This window comes from Oryzias latipes, chromosome 3 (assembly GCF_053564925.1).
Source record: "Oryzias latipes strain Hd-rR chromosome 3, Olatipes_Hd-rR_3.1".
Taxonomy (NCBI): domain Eukaryota; kingdom Metazoa; phylum Chordata; class Actinopteri; order Beloniformes; family Adrianichthyidae; genus Oryzias; species Oryzias latipes.
Genome location: NC_136239.1, coordinates 15,037,499 through 15,060,618, shown reverse-complemented (window position 1 = coordinate 15,060,618; position 23,120 = coordinate 15,037,499). Strand labels below are relative to the sequence as shown.

General features: G+C 37.8%; 1 protein-coding gene across 2 annotated transcripts in view; it reads left to right on the top strand.

Moving 5' to 3' along the window:
• itga11a (integrin, alpha 11a) overlaps window positions 1-23,120 on the top strand; it is a 74,655-nt gene that overhangs the window by 49,295 nt on the left and 2,240 nt on the right. For both annotated transcript variants that reach the window (XM_078944243.1, XM_004066955.5), the window contains 16 exons: window positions 5,145-5,348; window positions 6,314-6,444; window positions 7,252-7,418; window positions 8,880-9,019; window positions 11,016-11,126; window positions 11,222-11,307; window positions 11,766-11,976; window positions 12,108-12,206; window positions 18,046-18,122; window positions 18,852-18,935; window positions 19,118-19,208; window positions 19,303-19,416; window positions 20,794-20,877; window positions 20,970-21,080; window positions 21,187-21,282; window positions 22,374-22,487. In XM_078944243.1, coding sequence (XP_078800369.1) covers window positions 5,145-5,348; window positions 6,314-6,444; window positions 7,252-7,418; window positions 8,880-9,019; window positions 11,016-11,126; window positions 11,222-11,307; window positions 11,766-11,976; window positions 12,108-12,206; window positions 18,046-18,122; window positions 18,852-18,935; window positions 19,118-19,208; window positions 19,303-19,416; window positions 20,794-20,877; window positions 20,970-21,080; window positions 21,187-21,282; window positions 22,374-22,487 — 1,920 coding nt within the window. The remainder of the gene's footprint in view (window positions 1-5,144; window positions 5,349-6,313; window positions 6,445-7,251; window positions 7,419-8,879; window positions 9,020-11,015; window positions 11,127-11,221; window positions 11,308-11,765; window positions 11,977-12,107; window positions 12,207-18,045; window positions 18,123-18,851; window positions 18,936-19,117; window positions 19,209-19,302; window positions 19,417-20,793; window positions 20,878-20,969; window positions 21,081-21,186; window positions 21,283-22,373; window positions 22,488-23,120) is intronic.

The window sequence follows — 23,120 nt, the reverse complement described above, 5'->3', positions numbered from 1 at the left end:
CAGAAAATGGGGTTAGCACCTGTTTCAACTCCAGACTTTTTCAGTAATTTCAAACGGACCTCACCAGAAGTCTCAGGTAACACTAACAGAACCAGACTACAGTGGCAAAGTTCACACACTGACACACTGCTGGGAGACGCCTGTCATGAGATCCTTTGCAGATGACAGGTGTAGATCATGGAGAACTTTGTCTTGCCATGCAGAATTTAATACAAACAGAGAATGAACTCAAAAGGAAAATATTCTGCTGCTTCTAAACTCATTCCGAGTAGATTTAATGAACAGAAAATGCCCAGTTTTCCAGGTCTGTCTTACTGGCAGGATTAATGACAGTGCTAAACTGTTCAAGTATACTGAGCAGACACAGATGAGGTATTTAAGAGCCCTGCTTGGCACAAAACACATCACAGGTGGCAGCTTTAATGACAAAACACAAACTAATCATTCAGCAACAACAAGTGTCATCATTAGGATGAAATGTTCAGTGCAATTAATTATGATTCATCAGGTGTTCCTGGTTAGTGACTTTGTTCTGGAAAATCTCTTAAATCCAGCCAAATACCACGTTTTTGTGGTCGCTCTTAATGTGATTCTGCATATTTAATTTCAATGGTGAAAAACTTTTCTTAAATCTGTCTTATTTGTACTTTTAAAAATCCTCACTGAGACTTCTGCACACTTTCGTTTCCTTTATCCTTATACAGCTAGTCTTTTTTGAGCTCTTTTAGTTAATCTTTAAATAATTTTATTTCAAGGATGGAGTTAGTAATTAAATACACATTCATTTTTTATGAATGTTTCTTGCCACTAATCCATTATTAATGGATCATTTTTTTACATAAAATGTATAGATTGAACCCAACAGAATTTTATTTAGTGTTGCATGCATGTCACATAAGATTGTGCAATTGGGGTTTTGACTGTCTGCAGTGCACGCCGCCGTTTGTGTCAGTAATGTGCAATTCAATTCAAAATTTGTCACACTGCAGGTGCTCCGGTGGAAGTTTGGCCATGCCTCTGCTTGCAAAATGAGATTTTCCTTCTCGGTTTGTCACTGGCTCACAGGTTGAAGGTTTTCTCCCATATATTTGCACGTTTTTGTTTTCCTCGTCTTAGATGGAATCTGCTGCTACAAACTGTATGGCTGGATAGCTCCGATATTGCTCGCCATTGTTGTTGCACTAGTAATGTTAGGTTGGGGTTATGAGGAGCAGAAAGTGTAGATAAAGGGATGATGGGAAATGAGCACAGGCTTACTCCCTGCCAACAGTCCCGCTCACAACTGAGAGGCAAATTTATGATGAACTACGGTGCTCTACAGAAACTGTCCTAGAAAATCACACAGATTTTTTTTGGGGGGGGGTATAAACAGTACAATCATGATTAAAAGACCACTGGGATACTTAAAAAAACCCAAATGCTTCTTTCTGTTTTTTATTTTTTTGTCCAATTAAAACTGTTTGTGTTTGTAAAGGTAACGGGTGGTCGTGGCTGTAGTTGCGTGTTGTTGTCTTTTTTGGTTTTCCTTGGTCATCTCTGGTTGGGTTGTACAACACGAACCCAACAGACATTTATCTCCTGCAGATAAAGAGACTTTCCAGTACTTAACCTTAACCCTGATCTTTTTCTGCATGTCTTTTGATCCACCTATTATCCTTGAAAGGTCCTTTGAAGACTTTGCAGAGCTCATCACCTGATGAAGCTGCAGAGCATCTTAGCTGTTCCTAGAAATGTGCTCTTCATAGATAAGGTTTCTACAGTTGTTCCCAGAATTTTCTGGAGATACTCTTCCAGTTTGTGGGTCCACCTCAGTGGCTTGTCAGAGTGCCATGACAGCCTTGTTTTTTTTTTGTTTTTTTTACTTTCCTCTTTCCGAGTTTGTTAAAGAAATTTCTAACAACTACCAAAAAATATAATAAATCTTTTTTTCTCCTACATATACTGTATATATGTAGAGTGTAAATACGAGTACATGGAGAATATAGACAGAATGTAAAAGTTCATTTTCCTTCCATTTTAGCATCCAGATGTTCTGTATTATCCACTGTAGACTAAGGGTGACCCTTCACTGCCTTCCCACAACCCATATGTTACCAATTTGAACGGCACTGAATAGATTTCACCCTGTTTTTCTAATAATCTTTGTCACTCTTGCTTACGTCACACAGATAACAAATAAGAGTTGCCTTCCTAAATCAAAGCTTTTTGCTTTGATTTCACCAAAAGAGAAACAAAAAAACATGAGGCCCCATGTTTCCCTTGGCAGCCCTGAACTTGATTACTGTAAAAGTTTTAAAGCCAAGTGGAGCAATGATATGCATGACTACTAATAGAAGCTGTACTGTTGCCTGAAATATTTTCCACTTGGGTGGCGGCTTTCTAAGTCATGAATATCTTCCATTTGACTTGAGACTCGCTAAGAATAGAACTTTAAATAAATACTCTAAGCCATCAGGAATTTTTGAGATTTTTCTCTACCAGGAAGTAAGATATGTAGTTACTTGTCAGTTTGAAATTAAACACAATGGAAAACTTTTGTGGAAAACCGCCCATGGTGGTGATCAAAACAGCATCTTGATTTTGTTCAGGAGAAATATTCAGTATTAGGTTGCTTTGCTGCTTATATAATCTTTTAGGTTGTTGTTTTTGTGTGTGTTTTGCACAGGTTTGAGCATGATTTTGTTAACTAATGATAATACACAAGTTGAATAACAAAACACTCAAAAAAGTGGGGGGATAAGCTCCAGCAGCTCTGTGACCCCAAAAGGGATAAAACGGGTTTAGAAGATGAATAAAAAAATGAATCACACACAAAATAAACATATTTTCATGAATTAAACAAAAAAAACAATAAATCCACAATAAATACAAATTAAATGTCATTCTTTTTTTTTATTATTAATTAAGATATATTTGCTCCTTAAAAAGAATTTCTTGTCTGTTTAATAGCTCACTTATGTTTTTAGATTGTAATTATTACAAATGTGAATTTGAAGCTGTCATTAGGTTAAATGTTTATGAGAAAGGCTATAGACATTTATATAACTAGAAGAACAGGTGAGATTAATGAAAACCCATTCCTGTGGCATTAATAAGGTTTGTTTTGTTTTTTTGGAAATAAAAATAAAAAATTCAATGAAGTCAGCTAAAATGCTTTCTTATTTGCTGGTTGATAAACAGTGGCTCAGTAATGGTGATTCTGTAAAAAAACATTGGTTAACTCTGAGTCCTGACCCTTTGCATTCATTCAGTTTCATGGCCCAGGGGACAAAAGGTTTCCTGAGTCTGTCGGTGCTGCACTTTTGGTGGAAGTGACCTGTCACGGCACACACTTCCTCTCTGCCTGATGACAGCAGGTGTGGAGAGGAAGACATCACTCAGAGTGACCAAAGCCTGCTTTGGTTTCTCCTGTTCTTGACAGACATCCCCCCAAAAGTCCACATCTATGTTGAACACATTGGGTAGTCCAGCTGTGAATCTGTCCCTCTTTGCGATACAGACCACAGCATGGACAGTCTTAATGAAACTAGCAGCTCACGTTGTTTGTTCGGTTGTATTGTGGTTACCAGGACAGTCAGGCAGACTCTTTAGCCCGCGTGACATCTAACCACTACACAAATATTACACAAATATGGAGATTTTGCAACAACAGCAGTAAAACCATGAATGAGTGGCCATCACATGGTTCAGGGTAGCCAACAAGAGCCACATTCCTGCTTATATTTCTAATATACATCAATATATGCTTCTATATACAATATACTCCTAAGGCCTGCAAATTACCCATCCCTGCTTTACAGTTTGTAATTGACGGTTTATATTTAATTTCTTTTTTAACTTGGTTTTATTTTCATTATTTTGCCATGATTAGTCAACTTTACAAGGGTCAAAAACATCTAACATTGGCATCTTAAAAAGCATCCAACAAACAAGCAAGAAAACACTTCTTTTGATACTGAAAGATATTTCTGAGAATGTTTTATTTTTTATCAATTAACATTCTATAAATAGTAAAAAGTCCCCTGTGGTTACTATGATTGGTTCGGTTTTTTCCTTGTTTTGAAAAAAACCCTGATGTCAAGGCAACATTCCTTGAAGAGGTTGGCCCAGGTTTCCCTAAAGGGCTACACTCTTCCTTTGTGGCAAGCTCTGTCTTTAGTGCCAAAATATGTGAATCTTAAAAACAGTTATGTAAAGCTTATAAACAAGGATTGATTACTGGTCCAGCCCATTGACTGTATCAGAGAACTGGACTAAGTGAGTTGACTTAACCCATAGAAAAGTGTGTACTTCTGGCTGCAACAATTCTTTTGCCATTTTTTTAAGAAACAGACACCGCTATGTTGAAGCCAGACAATGTCAGCAAGTACTGATTGGTCTGAGTCAACATTTCTATGGCAACCATTCTCACCAATCACGAGTGAGCTTATTGGGAATCCACACCCCTATCACTGAAAGCGAGCTCTGGAGAATCTGTCAATCAAATGTTTCAAATAGTCGAGTTGGGGGCCAGCAGGCATCACATACTCTTATTGAGGCATCTGATTGACTAGTTTATAACTGGAATAACTTCCAAAACAGAAACAATTTCAGGAAGAAAAATAGAATTACTGAGAACATGTTAAAAAAGGTAGCAGAGCAAGAATGATTGTTCTGACAAATAAAATCAGTAATCGGAGTTTGATTCTCTACAGAAGTCTTTGGGATTTTGGCTTCTTGGAACCCGCAGGTACTTTCTATTTGAAACACCAGGGGTGAAGGGTCACTCAGTCCACTTCTGATATACAGTCAAGGGTCCAGGCCCTGTAAGACACTGGCAGAATTGCTGTTAAGAGGATAAAGTTAAAAGATAAAACTAAGAACATGCATTTTCATTTGCAGCTTTATGCAGCTTTTAAACAGCACTTTGTTTATTATACTTTTATGACTTTTGTATGTGTTGTGTGTTATTTTGTTTCGCTTTTGGGAGGTCATACCTGGGTGTTTCCTTTATAGAGCTGAAACCATGTGATAACTCACACTTGAAGACTAAAAATGCATTACTAGAGATCTTCTAAAAACTTTTGTAAAACATGCTCTAAATGTAAATTTAAAATTATTTTCCGTGATGACTATAATGTATTTCTTTCTTCTTCATCACACAGAATCAATTCATCTTTGAAGGAACTCTCGAGATTCATAATGGCGGCCAGAATGCTCGCTTTGGTTCATCCCTCGCTCCTGTTCCTGATCTAAACGGAGACGGCTTTAATGACTTGGTGGTCGGTGCTCCACTAGAAGATGACCACAAAGGAGCCATTTATGTCTTCTTTTCTCAGAACAGCAGAATACTACGCAAATATAAACAGGTACAGTTTTAACAAGCACTAAAGTTCAGCAAGGATCTCGTCAGAAATCCAAAAGACTCATATCTTTCCCCAAAGCCAGACTTTGAAACATAAAATAAATTTTGAAAAAGCACAAAAAAAATATTAATATTTTAGCTGTTTTGTAATCATTTGCCACTGAAAATGAAATGAGTTCTTTTATGGAGTTTTGGGAACGTTTTACTTTATTCTTCTTTTTAAAATTGGTTTGAGTATCTTCTTAGTAAAAAAATCTAAAATTTTTTGTAAAAACAAATGACTCTTCTAGAATAAATTTTAATTTAATTATTGAATTTTAATTTAGTCTGCTGCAGAATAAATATAAGTAAGCAATCTTAATAAAAACATTATTTTTTGAATTTTAGTGCAAGTGTTTGATTTCAAACAAAAGAAATAAATGTTGTTTATTTCTCTTTTATTATCTGCACTGGTCAATAATTCTCTACTCATGGCATGATTTTTGTGGATTTTTTAAATTTTTTTGTGTCATTTAAAAAAATAGAGATTTGAACTCAAAACTTGGAAGTAAGACTTGAGTCATGCAAATGTCTCACAAGCAGAGTTTTAAAACTTGACTTGAGACTTGATCTTAGGAATTGGGACAGGATTTAAAACTTGGCTTAAAATCAGAGCCAACGTTTATCAGACTTGAGGCTTAGGACTTGCAGAATGCTTTTTTTTAATTACCAGGACATCTCTCAAAATAAAAAGGTTTGCTTTGACATAAATTAACACAAACTGCTTGATATGTTTCCCCAAAAATTCTTTGAAAGTAGTTAATTGACAATTTGTGAGAAGAAATAGATATTTGAGTCTGATCTCAAGGCTTCTGACTTGACTTGAACTTGCAAAAAGGATCTTGTGTGCATTTCTGGTAAATGTTTTGGTTATTGTTGTCACCACAGCTGTGTACTTAGACTTCTGTTTTTGTGTGTATTTGTTTTCAGCGGATAGCAGCAGCAGATTTGGCTCCGGGTCTGCAGTATTTTGGCCGCAGCATTCATGGTGTAATGGACATGAGTGATGATGGTTTGGTGGATCTTGCTGTCGGGTCCCTTGGTGCTGCAGTTATTCTTCGGTTAGTTTTTTCCCTCACTGAGTAACATAGTTACTCAAATTTATTGGCCATTTGGTTTAGTTTAGGGGTCTTTTTGTGGAATACATACTAGGTCTGCTCTTTCTTTTTGCTTAACATTCGGTGTTTGAGGTAACTTTACCATCTCAAGATCAATTTGTCACTTTGTCAAATAAAGCTCAGGCAAAGATGATCCGTGTTTGTCCAACCCTCCATTTATATTAATTCTGCTGCTTAATCTTTATCTCTGAAATGGGCCAAGTAAAAGTGCAATGATTATTTCAGTAGAGGGTGGAGCCACGTGGCTCATACCCTTTTAGTTGACTTCAGTGAACACATCCCTTCTTGTCTGTTATTATCCTATTCCCTCTGGCCCGGCTGCTGTTCAGCTACTGCAGCTCTAGCTGGGAACCTGGCTCACCGCCTTGCTGTGGTGAGGCTGGGTTCCACCCCCCGGGATGCCGCACTTGGCTGGCCAAGCATCTACCCCCAGAGGAGTAGGAGGTTTCAAATATTAGCTTTTCCACCCACTTACTTAGTTTGCTTTTCCATTCAGAAGAGATGGGAGGAGTGGGGGGGTTGAGTTATATTTTTAATTAATTTTTGTGTTCAGTCCTTTCATATAGAGCTATACAAGTTTAAAGTGATTTTGCCAGTATCTTGTCACAGGAATTAGATTAACAATTGACTACATTTCAAAGCGTGCAGAGTTTCCTGCAGAAAGCTTAAAGAAGGAAGATTTTCTGGAAACATTTGACCCTGTCCCCACTCATTTGTGGTTTTCATCCCTCCCCTGTTTGTGCCTTCCAGGTCACAGACTGTGGTTCGGATATATACCAGCGTCAGGTTTGAACCCACCAAGATCAACATCTTTGTGAAAGACTGTCAGAGAGGCGGCAAAGACGTGACCTGCATGTCAGCCATCGTATGTTTTAACATCACTGCTAGGACTGCTGTTTCTCTGGATCGGGAAATTGGTGAGCCAGCAAAAAAAAAAAAAGAAATCCAGCATGTTTCTCTATTCTCACTCTGTTTCCAAAACCTTCTGTTTTTCATAAGAGAAGGAAAGTTTTCAAAATATTTTACCGCTTAGAGAGTATCAAGGTGAAAAATTGGACAAAGTTACACAATCTTTTTTTTTAAACTTTCCATATTTCATCGTGAGGTCAAAGGGCTGAGTCACAGACGTAATTCAGGTCAGAATAAAACATGACCAGTCTAAGTGACAAAGGGTTTTCATGCCTCTGAATGTATGTCCTTCAATTATGGGCTTCAGTATACAGCCATCAGTGAAAAAGTACTGGCTCTTTCTGCTCAGCTTGGAGCCAAAAAAAGGTTTGCTTTAATAGCACTTTAAGTTTCTGACTTGGCTGCATTTTCTCTGAAAGTTATGATGCCTTCACCTTTAAAGCAATTGGAAAGTCTTTGTCGTGCTGCCTTTCTCCGTTCATTTAAATGCGGCACCTTTGACTCTCCTCTCTTCAGCACCTTTAGAAGTGATTTCTTTTAAAGCATTGTTAAAATCTCAGATATGTCAAACCCTGTTGAAATGTGTCAGCAGAAATCTTCTTAAAGCGATTGTGGCAAAGTTTGGTTGCGTTCTCTTAGGAAGACTTTGACCCCCTGACATCTGTATGAAATATGTTAGATATACCAGGAGTGGAGGAAGAACAGAAGGAGTTATCTTGTCCTCCAAGCTTGGATACAGTGAAAGACTTTTATTTCGTTTTCCTCCGGTTGTCATGTTTGAACACTAATGCGTGGCAGATGTGTTAGTGTTAGTGAGAGCCCTGCAGCTATTCCATTAGATGCTCCAATATACTTTTGTTCTTTTCAAAGCTTAATCCCTCTTCTTTTTAAACATGCACCGACAATATAGGAGTGTTTTTTTTTTTGTTTCTCTTTACCAGGAAAATAAATTAACAACTTTATTGAACTCATTTGCTGGATTGTAATGTATTTTACAAGTGTCACCATGGAAATGCTTTTAAATAAACCCAAGTTAGAGCTTCATCTTAAAAAAAAAGAACTGTTTTATAGCTGATACTGATCCTTGTGGTAAGAATAAAGAAAGGCTGCCAGCGTGTCCCCTGAGGATGTGTTTGCATAACGCATTGAGGAGTTCTCCAGTTTTCTAATACTCTCCTGCTGACCCTAAACACAACACATGCATAATTTCAGGCCTTCTTTTTTTCTGCCTTGAAGAATTGAAGGTTTAAATAGGAGCAGTGTGGCTTGGAATGGAGTCATCAACCAGAGGGTTTTAATAGATGTTGGCCTCTCATTCATTGAATGCAGAGTCCAGCTGATCTCACATTACAGTGATGTCATTCACCATGACTTGATGTTGATGTTTCTCAGTTAATTATGCAGAATGTCGAGCGTTAAAACTATTTGTGGCCTAAAAAAATCCAACTTTTGATTCCTTTCTCTAACAGGAATAAAGTACAACGTCTCCATCATGGAGCGGCGTTTCAACCCGCGGGCCTTACTGGACAACCCCAGTAAGATGCAGCCACAAAATCTCACCCTCTTTCCCGGGTTAGACACCTGCGAGCACATCTTCTTCCATGTGATGGTGAGGCTGCATATAGAGGACACAAAATCAAGTGCAAAAACCCTATTTTTTATAAAAAAATCTGCTAGTTTCTAATTTAACTACTAGCTTCAGCTTGTTTTGTCTTTTTCTCTCTTGTTTGCTTATATTTTTTTTTAACGACCATGTCAAAAACAGTTGAGCAGAGATGGAGAGTAAAAAGTGACATTAACTCTGATACATACATTTTTAAGTAGTTATTAAATATTGCACTTTTACTGACCCTATGTTAGGGTCACTTTTTACGTGCATAGATATGTGATAAAGAAGCACTGCCTGTACTCAGCTATTGAGCAACATACACATCAGGCATTCTTGAACTTTTGTATAGCCCATTGTTTTCACACAGGAAAAACAGGGAAGGTCTTCTTCTTCTTTTTCTACTGTTTACTATCACATGTCCACCATCTATAGCTGGAAGAGGCTTAATGCATGATCATTTCACTGAATGGTCACAGTTTGACCTGGTTTTCCCTGGCTCAACGGCCACGCGTTTTGTAAAAAGAACCTAAAATCTGTCTTAAAACATTCAGTAGCTATGCAGGAATTTTGTGAGTTTTGTATGCGGAAGCCCGGATAGCATGTTCGTGTGCATTTACAGAGACTTTTCATTGGAAGTGGCTGCTTGAAACCTTGTTGCCGAGGGCGGTTTGACTGTAGCTTAAGACCAGTGTTTCCCAACCCTGATCCTCAGGGAACACTGTCCTGCTCAAATACATCTACCTTTAATGATTGTCATTATCAGGCTTCTGCAGAGGTTGATGATGAGCTGAATTGGGTGTGCAAAAGCAGGGCAACATAAAAACATGTTGCGTTTTTTAAGCCTTTTATAGTAAACCATTTCCACGTAATGTCTTATCTTTGGCACACAACAGAACAGATCTTTTATTAAATATTTCCTATTTTCCTGAGTTCTTTTCTTACCCAGAAGTAAGACGACTTGATCTCTGAGGCACAGCCTTTCTCTTCTTGTGGGTGCCGCCCATTTCTTGACATTAGCCTAGTGCCGGCCTTGGCAGCATGTCTGCGTTTTGCCCACGAACGCAAACAACATCCAATCTTTGGAAAAAATGAATGTTCATTATGTGCATATAAAAGGAAAGAGTTTTTGGCAATCACTGCTAGCTCTGCAGAGAAAGTGTGTTAGCCTGGGGGCGATGCTGGCAGTGCAGACTCTTCCTAGAAGGGGCTGTTCTCACTTATCTACATAACAATGTGAGAATCCGCTTGTTTTCATGGATTGTTAGGAGCTGGTGCTCAGAGGAATACTCAGAAATGCGTGAATGAATCAAAATAGCACTTTGGGGTTGTTGTTTTTTGTGAAGAATGAGTGACATAATACACTTAAAAGCTGAAAAAAATGATTTTGCATAGTATAGGCCCACTAAGACTGCACTTCCAAAGTTTTTGACATACTCTTCAGGGATGTTCTTATTGTTACCAAAAAGACAACACACACGTTATTTTGTATAATTTAGAAATGTAAGAATTTTCACATTAATTTTTTTTTTCTTTCTGAATCAAAAGAATTTGTAAGTGAGATGTTGTTAAGCTGTTTTGTCAGTGCATGAATTTGTTTTTCCTACACTTACTTGAATTACTTGGATGATCACTTTTCAGTTTTGGCAGAGTAATTTTCCTTTGGAAGCGTGACTACTTAAGTTAAAAAAAATCGGTTCTGTTACCTGTCCATGCTAAAGACACAATCATTGTTTCTGTTTACTTTTTATCCCCCAATTTCTTTATTTCCCGTAGAAAAAACAGGAATTTAAATTCAATTTTTTTCCACAGTTTTTAATTTTAAAGTTTTGTAAATATTAATAAATCAATTTAATCTTTATTTATGCAGCACTTTTCATTGACTCTGATCACGTTTGAGCATTGTTTCATGTTAGATTACAAGGATATTTTGCTGATTTAAAAAAAAAAATCAGAGCAGAGCATATAAACAGGCTAATTTTCTAATATTCTACGTCAGGAAACAACAGACTATGCTAGACCTGTGGTGTTTGCTGTTCAAGTGGGCCTACAAGATCCAGAGAATGAACCAGTTCTGGATGACAGTTGGCCAACTCTTTTGAGGACGGAGGTGAGATGCATGGTCTTCAGATTCTAATAAAACAGTTGTGAAAAATTCTATCACTTAATAATTTTATTAAAGAACTTTGTTCTTGTTTCGATCAGCTGCCTTTCTGGAATGGCTGTGATGAGGATGACCACTGCACACCGGACCTGTCTTTGCAGAGTACCACCGACCTGATGACGCAAAGGTTAGTACACATCCAAAACAGTGTGGGGTGCAACACTACACTTTCTTATTTACTCTGTTCAAACCTTGACATTTGGGTCACAGTTTTATTTCAGTTTGGTTTATGATATGTATATTACACAACAACAACAAAAAAACTAAAAATTCAGAAAAAAAAATATTTTTAATTTGCTAAAAAGCAAGTAACAATGAAGAAACCCCTTTTAGATGGCTTATACTAAGCCAGTTGTAATGTTATAAAACAATGTAATAATACATACTTCTTAAATTTACCACTATGTGTTTAACACTTTAGGCTACAGGTATGCAGCGTTTCACTTTCCCTACGATTCGGTTCATGTTGTTAAATATGTTTTGGTTTTAAAACGGAGAATTGTGGCATCCCTAGTGCATACCAATAAGCAGTGACATATTTACATTTCAAAAATGAGTGCTTTGTCCTCTCTTTCTGCACCTCAGACAGTTCTGTGCACAGCATGTAAAATCTCTGGGTGCCTTCTGCCGCCATCAAAGTGAGGACAAGATGGAAGAACCCCTGAGAGTGCTGGAGGGGAAGAGAAGGAAGATGGTGGTCGACATCAAACTGGAAAACAAAGGAGAGAATGCCTACAATGCTCTCTTCAGGGCTACGTACTCTGCCAATCTGCTCTTCTCAAGCCTCATCGTCAAGGTATTTTGTGTTCACCGTAGTTTTAAGGAAGAACACATCTTAAATCCATTTAAAATCTCATCAACAAATTTGATTGAAAACAACATTTTACCTTTTTTTGTATCTTTTGTTTTTATTTTTTGTATTTTTAGGACAAGTCGGATATCAAAATTGAGTGTTACATAAGTGACAAAACAAAGAATGAGAAGATTTGCAATGTCAGTGCCCCGTTCATGAGAGCAAAAACTCAGGTGAGACAATTTTCACTTGTTTATTACTTTTATTGAACATGACTTACGTTTTGTTGTAATTCTGCAGCTGTAAAACTTAAAGTTTTTGAGTCATGATAATAAATAATTTGACTTTAGTCATACAGCTTATTTAGTTAAGTGCATTATTTAATCTTGTACAGCTAAATTTTGATCTAAAGAACTTGTTTTTTAATTGCACCCATTATGTGTTTGCATAAAAGTCATTTAGGTGCAAATAAATTGCATTTTCTTCCGTTCCGATTTTAGGACTAGTGCAAGGGCTGCAAAATGACAGAAATAAATTTACATCATATGACTACCACAATTAGTGGTTTAATGGAGAAAAGAATATAATTTTGCTCTGAGATCCTTTCTTTTGGTTTTGACAGAATTTTTCTAAACATGTGATCTAATTTCAGCTATGTTACTTTTAGCTGCTCATTGAGCAGAGGACAACTCAGAAATATGTTATTATACAAAAAAGGATTTTATCCATCTATTTTACAAGTAAACTTTTGACTAAATTGACCCATATTTCTGTCCAAAACATTATGTTCAGCAAACTGTTCAATCCCTCTCAAAATAACAAAACAAAAAAAAGATAGCAAAAGTGAAATGTAAAGTTGATAAGTCACTATCTATCTCATGAATGGACCTGAACTGAAGTTAAATTAAGAAAAGCCTGTTAGAATTTCTGCTGGATTGAAATGATATTGTGGTTATATGCAGATCAGAAGCCTCTTTATCCAACCTCTAAATTCAGGAAGTGAAAGAGCCTTTCAATTGCAGAATACTAAACAGACCTGATAAAATCTGTGGAGTTTTAAAGGTTATTGGAGTTCGAAGATTAATATGAAGATGAAAAGAACCTTTTTAAAGGGTCAAAAAATGTTCCAAGATGATGCATAGTAGTTGATTTAATTATTGTTTTAATTAGTCAACTGGAGCTGTTGACATTTCACCTCTTCTGTGAGAAGTTCATGAACTGGTTTATATGCTTTTGGAAGTGGGAGTAAGGCCAAAGCCCTCATTTTATAGGTTATGAGATAATTAGTGTGATAAACGGTCTAAGTCATTTTGCTTTAAAAGTTCTTTTGTCCTTTGTCTAAGGCAGTGGTTCCCAAACTTTTTCTGCAGGGCCCCCCTTTCTGAAAATTAGAATATTTTCGAGCCCCTCCACACTGACACAAACATACAAATCCTTTGTTTCTAAACTCCACCCCCCCCCCCCCCCCCCCCCCCCGGCAATACCTCCGCACCCCCCAGTTTGGGAACCACTGGTCTACGGCCAGACGTGTTTGTTGGCTCCTCTGGTTAAAACTAGTTTGTTGGATTCAAGAGTTGCTGTAGATGGATGGAAGATTGTAAACAGTTGACTAAATTGACTTCAATTTCTGTCTAAAACATTATTTTCAGCAAACTGTTCAATTCTTCTTAAAATAAGGATTGTACCAGGATTAGAAGATGGTCTTGTAGACGACTAGATCGTGTACAGTTTTGTTTTCCTCGTCTGAGCTGATATTTGGCCTCAAAACTGTATGGCTGGATCCAATGTTGCTCATCATTTTTGTCACACTGCTAACATTGGGTTAGTACGGTGGCCCAGAAGGGTCACAACACAACACATTAACTTACCTCACAACACATTAACTCACAATCCTCTACTGGGCTGAGCAGCTAACTACCTAACAGAAAGTAATGTCACAGTGAGCTGTGGAGGGAGCATGTTATTGCTACAAGAGAAGCTAGCAGCAGTGTTGCCAGAAACTTTGTCTTTACTACGGTTCTCCTTCCTCTAAACACACACAATATGAACACACACTCCTCCCTCCGCTCTGACACCCCCTCTGTCGCTGCACGCGCGCTCCTCTCCTCTCCTTTTTTCCGCTCTGTCCTGTGTGTGGTGTGTGTTGGGGACTGCACGTGCCTGTGTGAGAGGACGGAGCGGACAAAAGGAGAGGAGAGGAGCGCGCGTGCAGCTCCCTCCACAGCTCACTGTGACATTACTTTCTGTTAGGTAGTTAGCTGCTCAGCCCAGTAGAAATTTCAGAATAAAAGCACTTCAATTGCTGCTTTACTTCCGTTGTGAGTTAATGTGTTGTGAGGTAAGTTAATGTGTTGTGTTGTGACCCTTCTGGGCCATGAGTTAATGTGTTGTGTTGTGAGTTAATGTGTTGTGTTGTGAGTTATTGTGTTGTGTTGTGAGTTATTGTGTTGTGTTGTGAGTTATTGTTTTGTGTTGTGAGTTAATGTGTTGTGTGTAAAGTTAATGTGTTGTGTGTAAAGTTAATGTGTTGTGTGTAAAGTTAATCTGTTGTGTGTAAAGTTAGTGTGTTGTGTGTAAAGTTAGTGTGTTGTGTGTAAAGTTAGTGTGTTGTGTGTAAAGTTAATGTGTTGTGTGTAAAGTTAGTGTGTTGTGTATAAAGTTAATGTGTTGTGTTGTGACCCTTCTGGGCCACCGTAGGTTAGGGGTGTCAGGGGCTGTAAGGTAGTGAGAGAGCATGTAAACAGTCCCAACAGTCCCAACCACAACTCAGAGGCTAATTTCGAGCTACTGCCACTCTGCAGAAACTATACCCTAGAAAACGACAGCTTCTTTTTAAAATTTAGCCTAAAAAACAACATCATCCTAATTTATTGAACGCTTTCACAATAGATCAACAGATTATTGAACTGGGACTTTCACAAAAAATGCTTCTTTTACATCTTATTTTCATAATCAATAAGATTCACCATCTTCACACGAATAGTTTGTGCCCTTCAGGACGAGGTGTTTCTTCAAAACCCGATTTATAAGATTCATCAATGTTGCTAGGCTAACCGCTCTACACAATGAAAATAGAAATTGATAGATAGTCAATAGTAGTAATCATGTAAGTAAACTAGATTAGGGGAGAGAAGTTCTCATGCATTGGGCTTCCATAGGCCTGTTGTCCCACCTCCCACTATGCATGCATGACACTTTTATTTTCAAAAGTACCAGTTTTGGCTTTGTAAATAAGAAAAGGCTCTGAGTTGCAGGAGCCCAAATGTTGTTGTTAGTCGTGTTGTGTCCAGTGATTAATATCTAAATATAGTTAAAAGGATCCTAAAGTTTCCAGCAACTACTTTGAGCATGAACCCATCTGTCCCCTTTTACAGGCAAACAGAAAAAAGGCTCAAAGTTGTGCTGATGTCTTAGCAACAGAGTCAAACAGAGCAGAGACAATGTCTTTTACTCTGTTTTATCTCAGGTGAGACTGACCCGTTAGTCCCCTCATCTGTTCCTGATTCAGTTCTGCTGAATCTGAGCCAGTCTTCTGCAGGCTTGAAATGTCAGCTCTATTTATGAGACTGCCCTTTCAAGAGGACTTTAAGGCAAAACCCCTGGATTTTATGTTAGAATGGACGATGTTTGAATCTACTTTGTAGGGGAGGACACTGATCGTACATCAGAATGCTCTATGCAATTCATTTACACACTTTTTTAAATACATAAGCCATGCTTTTAATCAAGTTCAAGAAAAATAAATATGTATCTGTATTTCCACACTGATAGGGAGTCTCTAGGCAAATACGGATGGATTATTCTCTTCTGTAGGAAACTACCTCACTGCTTTCATTCTGTCAGATAAACCTTTTAACAATTTTCCCAAATCCAATCCTGTAATTCAGTATGCCAAAATAGCAGGAAGAAACTAATCTTCAAAGCTGTCATAAAATGTGCCACTCTGGGTTCTTTTTCCTTTTGGATTATCCGTGTCTCATGGTTTTAGGCAAAAAAAAAAATCTTTCCCTTCAAGATGGAAGTCAAAAAACAGTCCAGTAGATCAAATCTGTAAACACAAGGGGTTTATTTTAATTTAAAAGTTTTCATTCTGGGATCATTATTCATAATTGTCATAGACATCAAGTCTGATTCACAAAGTAAGAAAAGATGACCAGGGGTAAAAACGTTTGTATCTTTTGCTGGTTAGAGGTTGTGCCTGCTAATGGAGATCCTCAAGAATTATTCTGCTCTAATCATCTATGAACCATTTTATAAGTGTTCCTAGTGGTCTTTTAATTATGATGGTGCCATTTTTAGATAAAATCAAAAAAACCTATGTCAATCTTTCAGAGCATAGTTTTTGCAGGAGTTCATTCGATATTTGCCTGTGGACGGGACAGCTTGTGCACAGTAATCCCCCCCACGCCCCCCGGTCCCGTCATCCAGCTCTCCCGCTAACCTACAGCACCTCATAATCCTAACCTGACATTAGTGGTGCAACACAGGCGTGCAAATTTGTATCCAGCCATACAGTTTTGAGCCAGATACCAGATCAGACAAGAAAAACAAAGACATACATGGATGTAGTCGTTTACAAGTTGATGCATCAGAATGGAGAGGAGCAGGGATTTTGTGGCCTGCAGATTGTAGCTCTGACATCACAAGGTTTTCTAACAGCATTTTTTTTTTCATTTGCCCCTGATTCACAAAGATTTGAATAGAGAAATACCAAGACATGCAGTTTTAAGTCTATAATTGTCTTTATATATGTCCTCTATCATCAGAAAAAAATGACACAAGAACCTGTTAAAAACAACCAAAAACATAATTTTCATTGGAGTGCGTTTAAACCTGGAACAGCAGCACAATCCTCCCTGACCAGTGGGAACTTTAACATGTGTCAGTTAAGATGGGGTTGTATCACTTTAACCTTATGATGGAGGACTGTACAACCCCTCTGAGGAGTTTGGTTTTGGCCCCTACACTACATAGATGAGCCCAACTATCATTAGTTGGTACTGTTTTGCGGTATTGCATGTCCAGACAGTAAGATTCCATTCCCATAAGTTGTGCCATTGTGGAGGCTATACGTCAGTTCAGCTGTGCACACATACACACAAAAACACCAAAAGTAAAAATAACCCAAGTTGGTTTGTCTTATAACCCAACTCTGAGGTTAAAAAAGGAACTGGGTTATTTTAAAACTGGAACCAAAAAAAAACTAACTCTGGGGAAAAATGACATAGATTGAGTTAAAATGAAACCACTATTAGCCAAAAATTAAGTATTGCTCCAAAAAGTAACCAAAAAATACATCCAAACAGGAACAACTCAAGAATTGAGTTGAAGAACAGTGTACAAATATCTTTCATAGGACAGAAAATGTTCACGTTTGTCTTTCCTTTTGTGTTTTCAGTATTTTCCATTAAAGAATGATCTTATTATTTATTCTGGCCTATTTTTAATAAAAATTTTTGTAAAATACTTTTTTGGACATCATCTGTGCTTCATTATGGATCAGTCCATCTTCACAGACGACTGCATTTAACCTTGTTATGAATTCTTCTGTGGTCAGAAAGGATCCAAAAGTATTTCCCCTCAATCCAGAAGACTTTAAATAATGCCCAGCATGGCTCTGCTCTTCTTCATGTGCTTTCTGTTGCCAATCCGACCTCCTCTGTCAGACTGATGGAGCGCTGTCTCTGTTTGTGTTTAGGATTCTTCCGTGAGCTTTGATATATTTACACAGCCGTTTTTCTGCAAACTTTCTGTGTGTTGTTCTGAACCTGACTTCTTCTGTATCTCTGAATGTGGCAAGCATTGTTATAATGGGAAATTCTCTGGCTCTATGTAAACAGTACCAACTGTGTAACCAGCTGTTTATGGTCAAATCCCTGGAATCCCAGCAGGTTATTGCAGGCTTGACTCCTAAAGCCATAATGCAGAAGCATTGCTGCTGGAGCATGGAAACAGTAGCATTTATTTACAACTTTGGGTTTTTGTGTTTCTCATTAACAGGGAGTAAAATAAAGCGGCTAATTCACCAAAAGGGATTCACGTTTCTAACTATGCTTTCCTTTGTTTGTGCAGGTGTCATTCCGACTTGAGTTTGAGTTCAGTCATACCATCCTCTTCGACCACGTCAGAGTTGTACTGCAGGCCAGCAGGTGTGAACACCATTTTCATTTCTAAGAATACGCTGACTTTCAATTTTCAGACCAAGCTATATATTCCTAAAAAATAAGTTTAAAGGGAAGAAAGCAATCACTGAAATTCACACATCAGTGGGCGAATGTCTCTACTGTTCTCTCTTCATGCAACCACAGCAGCTACTTTCACACCTGGCACATGACACGTGTTCAAGAACGCACGTTTAGCCAATGGTGTTCACACTGGACTTTCACTACCCAATACTATGCATGTCCACCCCCTATTGTTGGAAGAAGCTTGGTGTGAAATGTCAAAGCAGTGTAAATCTCGTGAAACTTGCTCCAGGCTTTTTATTTCATAGCTCCATTGTGATTTATGAAAGACTTGGTGTAATCGAATTCCGTCCATAGTTATTAATTTCTCTTCAATGATCAATTTTCAAACGGTTAACACTTCTGTAAATTAAAAGGGACATCATCCATAAGTCACTACCAAATCCGAGTCCCTGATTAGTTGGACGTGGTTTAACTTGCAACCTGCATTCTATGACTGCACTTTTTTTGTACATAGAGCCCAAAAATGGTCTTTAAAATGTGCGTAGCTATGCATGGACAGTAAAGTTTGGAACCTTGAAGCATGAAATGTGCATTTATTAGTGTTTGCATAGACTTTTCTTTGAAAGTGGTTGCTTGAACTCGCTTTCCTGAGGATAGTGTGAACGCCGCTCTTTCTACTTCTCTCAACAGTGATGGGGAGGAAATGAACAAAGCTGATAATTTCAAAGTAATCTATTATCCTCTGAAATATGAGGGGGATCTTCTCTTCACAAGGTTCGTCACATTGTTTTTCAAACTTAAAAACTGAAAAATGCTCCTCATCACAGGAACATAGTTTCACGTCAAATTAAATGTATTACAATATATGTATCATAATTAATTTATTATTATTATTTATCATGTATTTTAATAACAATATGTTTCACTTTTGAGTTAATTATTTTTTACTTTCTTAGACATTCTGATACAACTCGGTATGAGATCAAACCTGAGCTCTCTCTGGAGGAGCCTGGAATTACTGGTCCTCCTTTCAATTTGACTTTTCAGGTGAAACTTAATAGCTTATGTTTTCGGCTGTAGTTTGCTGTAATGGAGAACTGGGTTTGGAAGTCATTTACCTTTTGTGCCTCTTGTTATCCAGATTCATAACCTTGGACTCTTTCCGGTGAGAGATCTGCAGCTTGACATTGAGATTCCACAAATGACAAAAAACGGAAACCAGCTCCTGCAGATATCAGATTTCTACTTTGACCAGGTACAGGCTTCATATTTGACCTTCGAGAATGTCAAATAAAGTTTTGTAAAATCTTAAGTACTATGCTTTTAAAGAGATAAGGATCAATCATTCAGCATTTAGTTCATGTGGTGGGGGGTAGTTTTCAACATTAGAGAATTGTGTTTTAAAACTTTAAAGAAGTCAGAGTAAATGCTCATTAAAAATGTGAATCTGGCTCTTCAATAGACTAATAAACTGACGCAGAGATCAATGTCCAATATAGTTTTCATGCTACACATCTGCCATAAAACCATATTATTCTGATTATATGTTGTTGTTATTTTCTTAAAGCTTGAGAGTATTTAAAGGCCGTGTCACACAGCCACTTCATCCATTTTGCTCATTTTCCATGTATAAAATTTAGGTCTTCTGTGATGCATGTCTGATGTCCGTAATTCTAAATGTTTCTTGCATTTGTCATTCGTCAAGGCGCGCAGATGTCCGTCGAGGGTTTCGGCCGTCGTATTTTACGTAAATTCGGTTTTGAGCTGTTCAAAATTTTGCAGTTTGCGCATATTTTATGTAGTTTTTTTTGTGTAATTCAATTATTGTGTACATCTTTTGCAATTGTGCGTGATTCCATGACCGTTCAACTTAAGTCTAATGGCCTTTTCACGCATGTACCACCAATGTATAAGTTTTATATATGATGCATATATTACAAATTACATAATTGACGCACAAATCATTAATGACTTGCATGTAAACAGCTCTATATTCACACACAGCTCATGCTCTTTGCGTGCTTTTATTTGTACTTCTTCTGCAGTTTTAACATAGTTCGTTTGTGAACATTTCACGTAAAAAGCACAACTTTTCTCCCTTTTTTAACGTATATACACGTATGACCAGTTTTCATCTGTGCAATATGCACAAATGTATGTAGTGGCTGAATGACATGACCTTAACCCATCATAACCTTTGGTGACAAAAGTGTAACAGAAACATATCAGAAATCTGTTCTGCAGTCCAATTGGTCTGCGGTATATTCCACATTATTGTATTTTTTAGGAATGTGGGTTCTTATGGGTTAAAACTAACTGGTTGATAAGATAAATCAGATAAATCTTTTCCTCTGAGCTTTCGTTCCAGCAACTGCCATTAAGACATTGCAAGAGCTGCTGAGTTTTAGTGTGGCTGGCATGGCAAACTGAAGTTAGCTCAGTTTCCTTGCAACTATCCTACTACTTTCAGTAGTTTTAGGTCATGTTTTATAGATATCAATGGTTTAAGGATAAACGTTTATGAGCAAAGAAACAGCAAGACATGTGCATTTAGTTAGTTTTGTGAAGATAACTCTTTTTAGAGATTATTACCTGCTCACAGGCCTTTTTGTCCTCTCATGTCACACCTCAGAGAGATGGTACACACTGTTCACTGCCTCAGCATGTGGCACACAGCAGGGCGTCACCTGAGGATCTATCCCGCTTCTCCCGCTTGGTGAGGAACAAACCAATAAAGTCCACTTCCAAAAGGAGAGTTTCATTTCTAAAGCTGCTACTGAACCATGTTTTTGTTGTGTCTGCACTCAGAACCGGTCCAACACCCTAATTCTGCCGATTCACTGCACCATCAATGTTGCTTCCAAGAAAGAATTTGCAGTACGGATCTCAGGAGCCCTCAAAATAGATACTTTACACACAGTAAGTACAGAAAGATGTACTTATGTGTTTGCAAGTTTTGGCTAAACCTCTTAAACTTTAGTTTGATGCACTTATGACCTGTCTATGTTGTGATTTCTCCTTGCAGCTGAAGTTTAAAGTCCTGGAACTAGTAACTAGTGCTTCAATGGAGCTGCCCTCTTCCAGCCCCATGTTGTTACACGAAGAGAGACCCATCAGACATGTAAGTCCACGGCTCCTCTCACTGTAAACCGAGTCTGACTTGATTCAAAACAGATTTCTTAAAAGCATTAGACGAAGATCAGCTTTACTCTGTTTTTGTGTTTGATTTCAGTCTGTTTTTCCTAAAACAATCATTCCAAACACATGTGGAGGAAGTGAAAGCAGAAGGTTTCCTTTCAGAAAAAGTCCAAATTAAGTAAACATTTGCCGCAACAGTGGACTCTTCATAACAAGGGAATGAGTTGCTACTGCAGTTATGAAAACTGTTCCTTAACTGTAGCCTGTAAGCATATTCTGTGGTGCTGAGGGACCGAAAGGACCAGCATGTAGTCATCTGAGCACTGAAGCCAATCTTTGCCGCCCTCTATTGGCCATTTGAGGGTTTCCACTTGTAAAAAAAATTATTTGACTGCAAATGCAAAACAAAAAGTAAAGTGTAAGACACCGCAATAATGTCTCTTTTAAACTCAAAGAGACTGCAGTCCAGTTTATAAAATGAACTGGTCCCTTGTAGTAATGGTCTAAAAAATAAACGTGGAAACTTTCAGCTACTGTTATTAAAAAAAAACTCTAAACAACAGAAATAAATGACCTGTTAAACTGAGTTTTATGAGACCTGGTACACAGACATTAAATGTAGCAAAAGAAGCAGTGACCTATTTTCAGGAACAGGATGATATTTGTATACAAGATCCTTGTGACTCCAGCCAGCTGTCTCCACTTCCTTAATCATATCATCTGGAAACGTGCAGTACAGATTACACACACACCAAGCTTATTATGCCACGCTCTCCAATCCTAAACAAGATATGTTCAGTATTGCTAAAGAAATACTGTAATCTATACATATTTATCACAAGCTATAACTTCTTATTACCTGTAAAACTGGACTGATAAAATTCCCTTACTCCCATGGTTTTCCTTTAAAGTCCAGTTCTAGGTTTGTCCGCTCTGAATCATAAACACACAGAAGCACATGTTCTTATAAACATATTCTACTTTTACAGGTGCTCAAATAAAACTACACAGCAGGTTGCACTGAGTATGGCATCCAAAGGAGGAATGACTCTTTCTTATTTCATCTCCTGACAGATAATACTGGAGATCAGGAAGCAGGGGGATTACAGAATCCCCATTTGGATTATCATTGGTAGCACACTAGGAGGGCTTTTATTGTTAGCTCTGCTCAGCCTGGCTCTGTGGAAGGTAAGTTGCCCTGGCATGCGCGGTTCTTCTGTGCAGGTAATTCACTTCTTAAACACTTTGTGACTTGAAAAAGACTATTTGATCTCTTTACCTTGGATATCGTTGGATTATTAGCTAACTAATTCGATGTCTCAGTGATAAGACGAGTCATTTCAACTCATGGAGCAGTCTGATATCAGAGCAGCTTTTGTTTCATTCTAAAGCTACTGGTACATATACTGTATTTGAGAAGATGTTTGGAACTACGTAGTTTGGCCATGCAAGGCCCTGTGTAGAAGTATTTGTCTTTAAAGTTAAACCAGTGTTGTAGTCGTTAACCTTTCAGAAGTTTTTGGCAAATGTTGCAATTCTTTTCTTTCAAGCTACGTTCACACCGCCCTCGCCAACGCACGCTCAAGCTACTGCTTTCAACAAAAAAGTCTATACGTTTAAGCTTGTTTTGGGCTTCTACATTCAAAGTGTTGAAAGTTAAACCAGGACAAACTTTGACCACTCAGATTTAGTACTGACGTTCAAATTGTGTCTCTTAATTGACTTAAGTGCTAATTGTTTGAAAATTAATCATGGAAGAGAAATGAATAATTGGGGTTTGTGTTTAGCCTTTCATAAATCAGAATAGAGCTGTGACAGAAA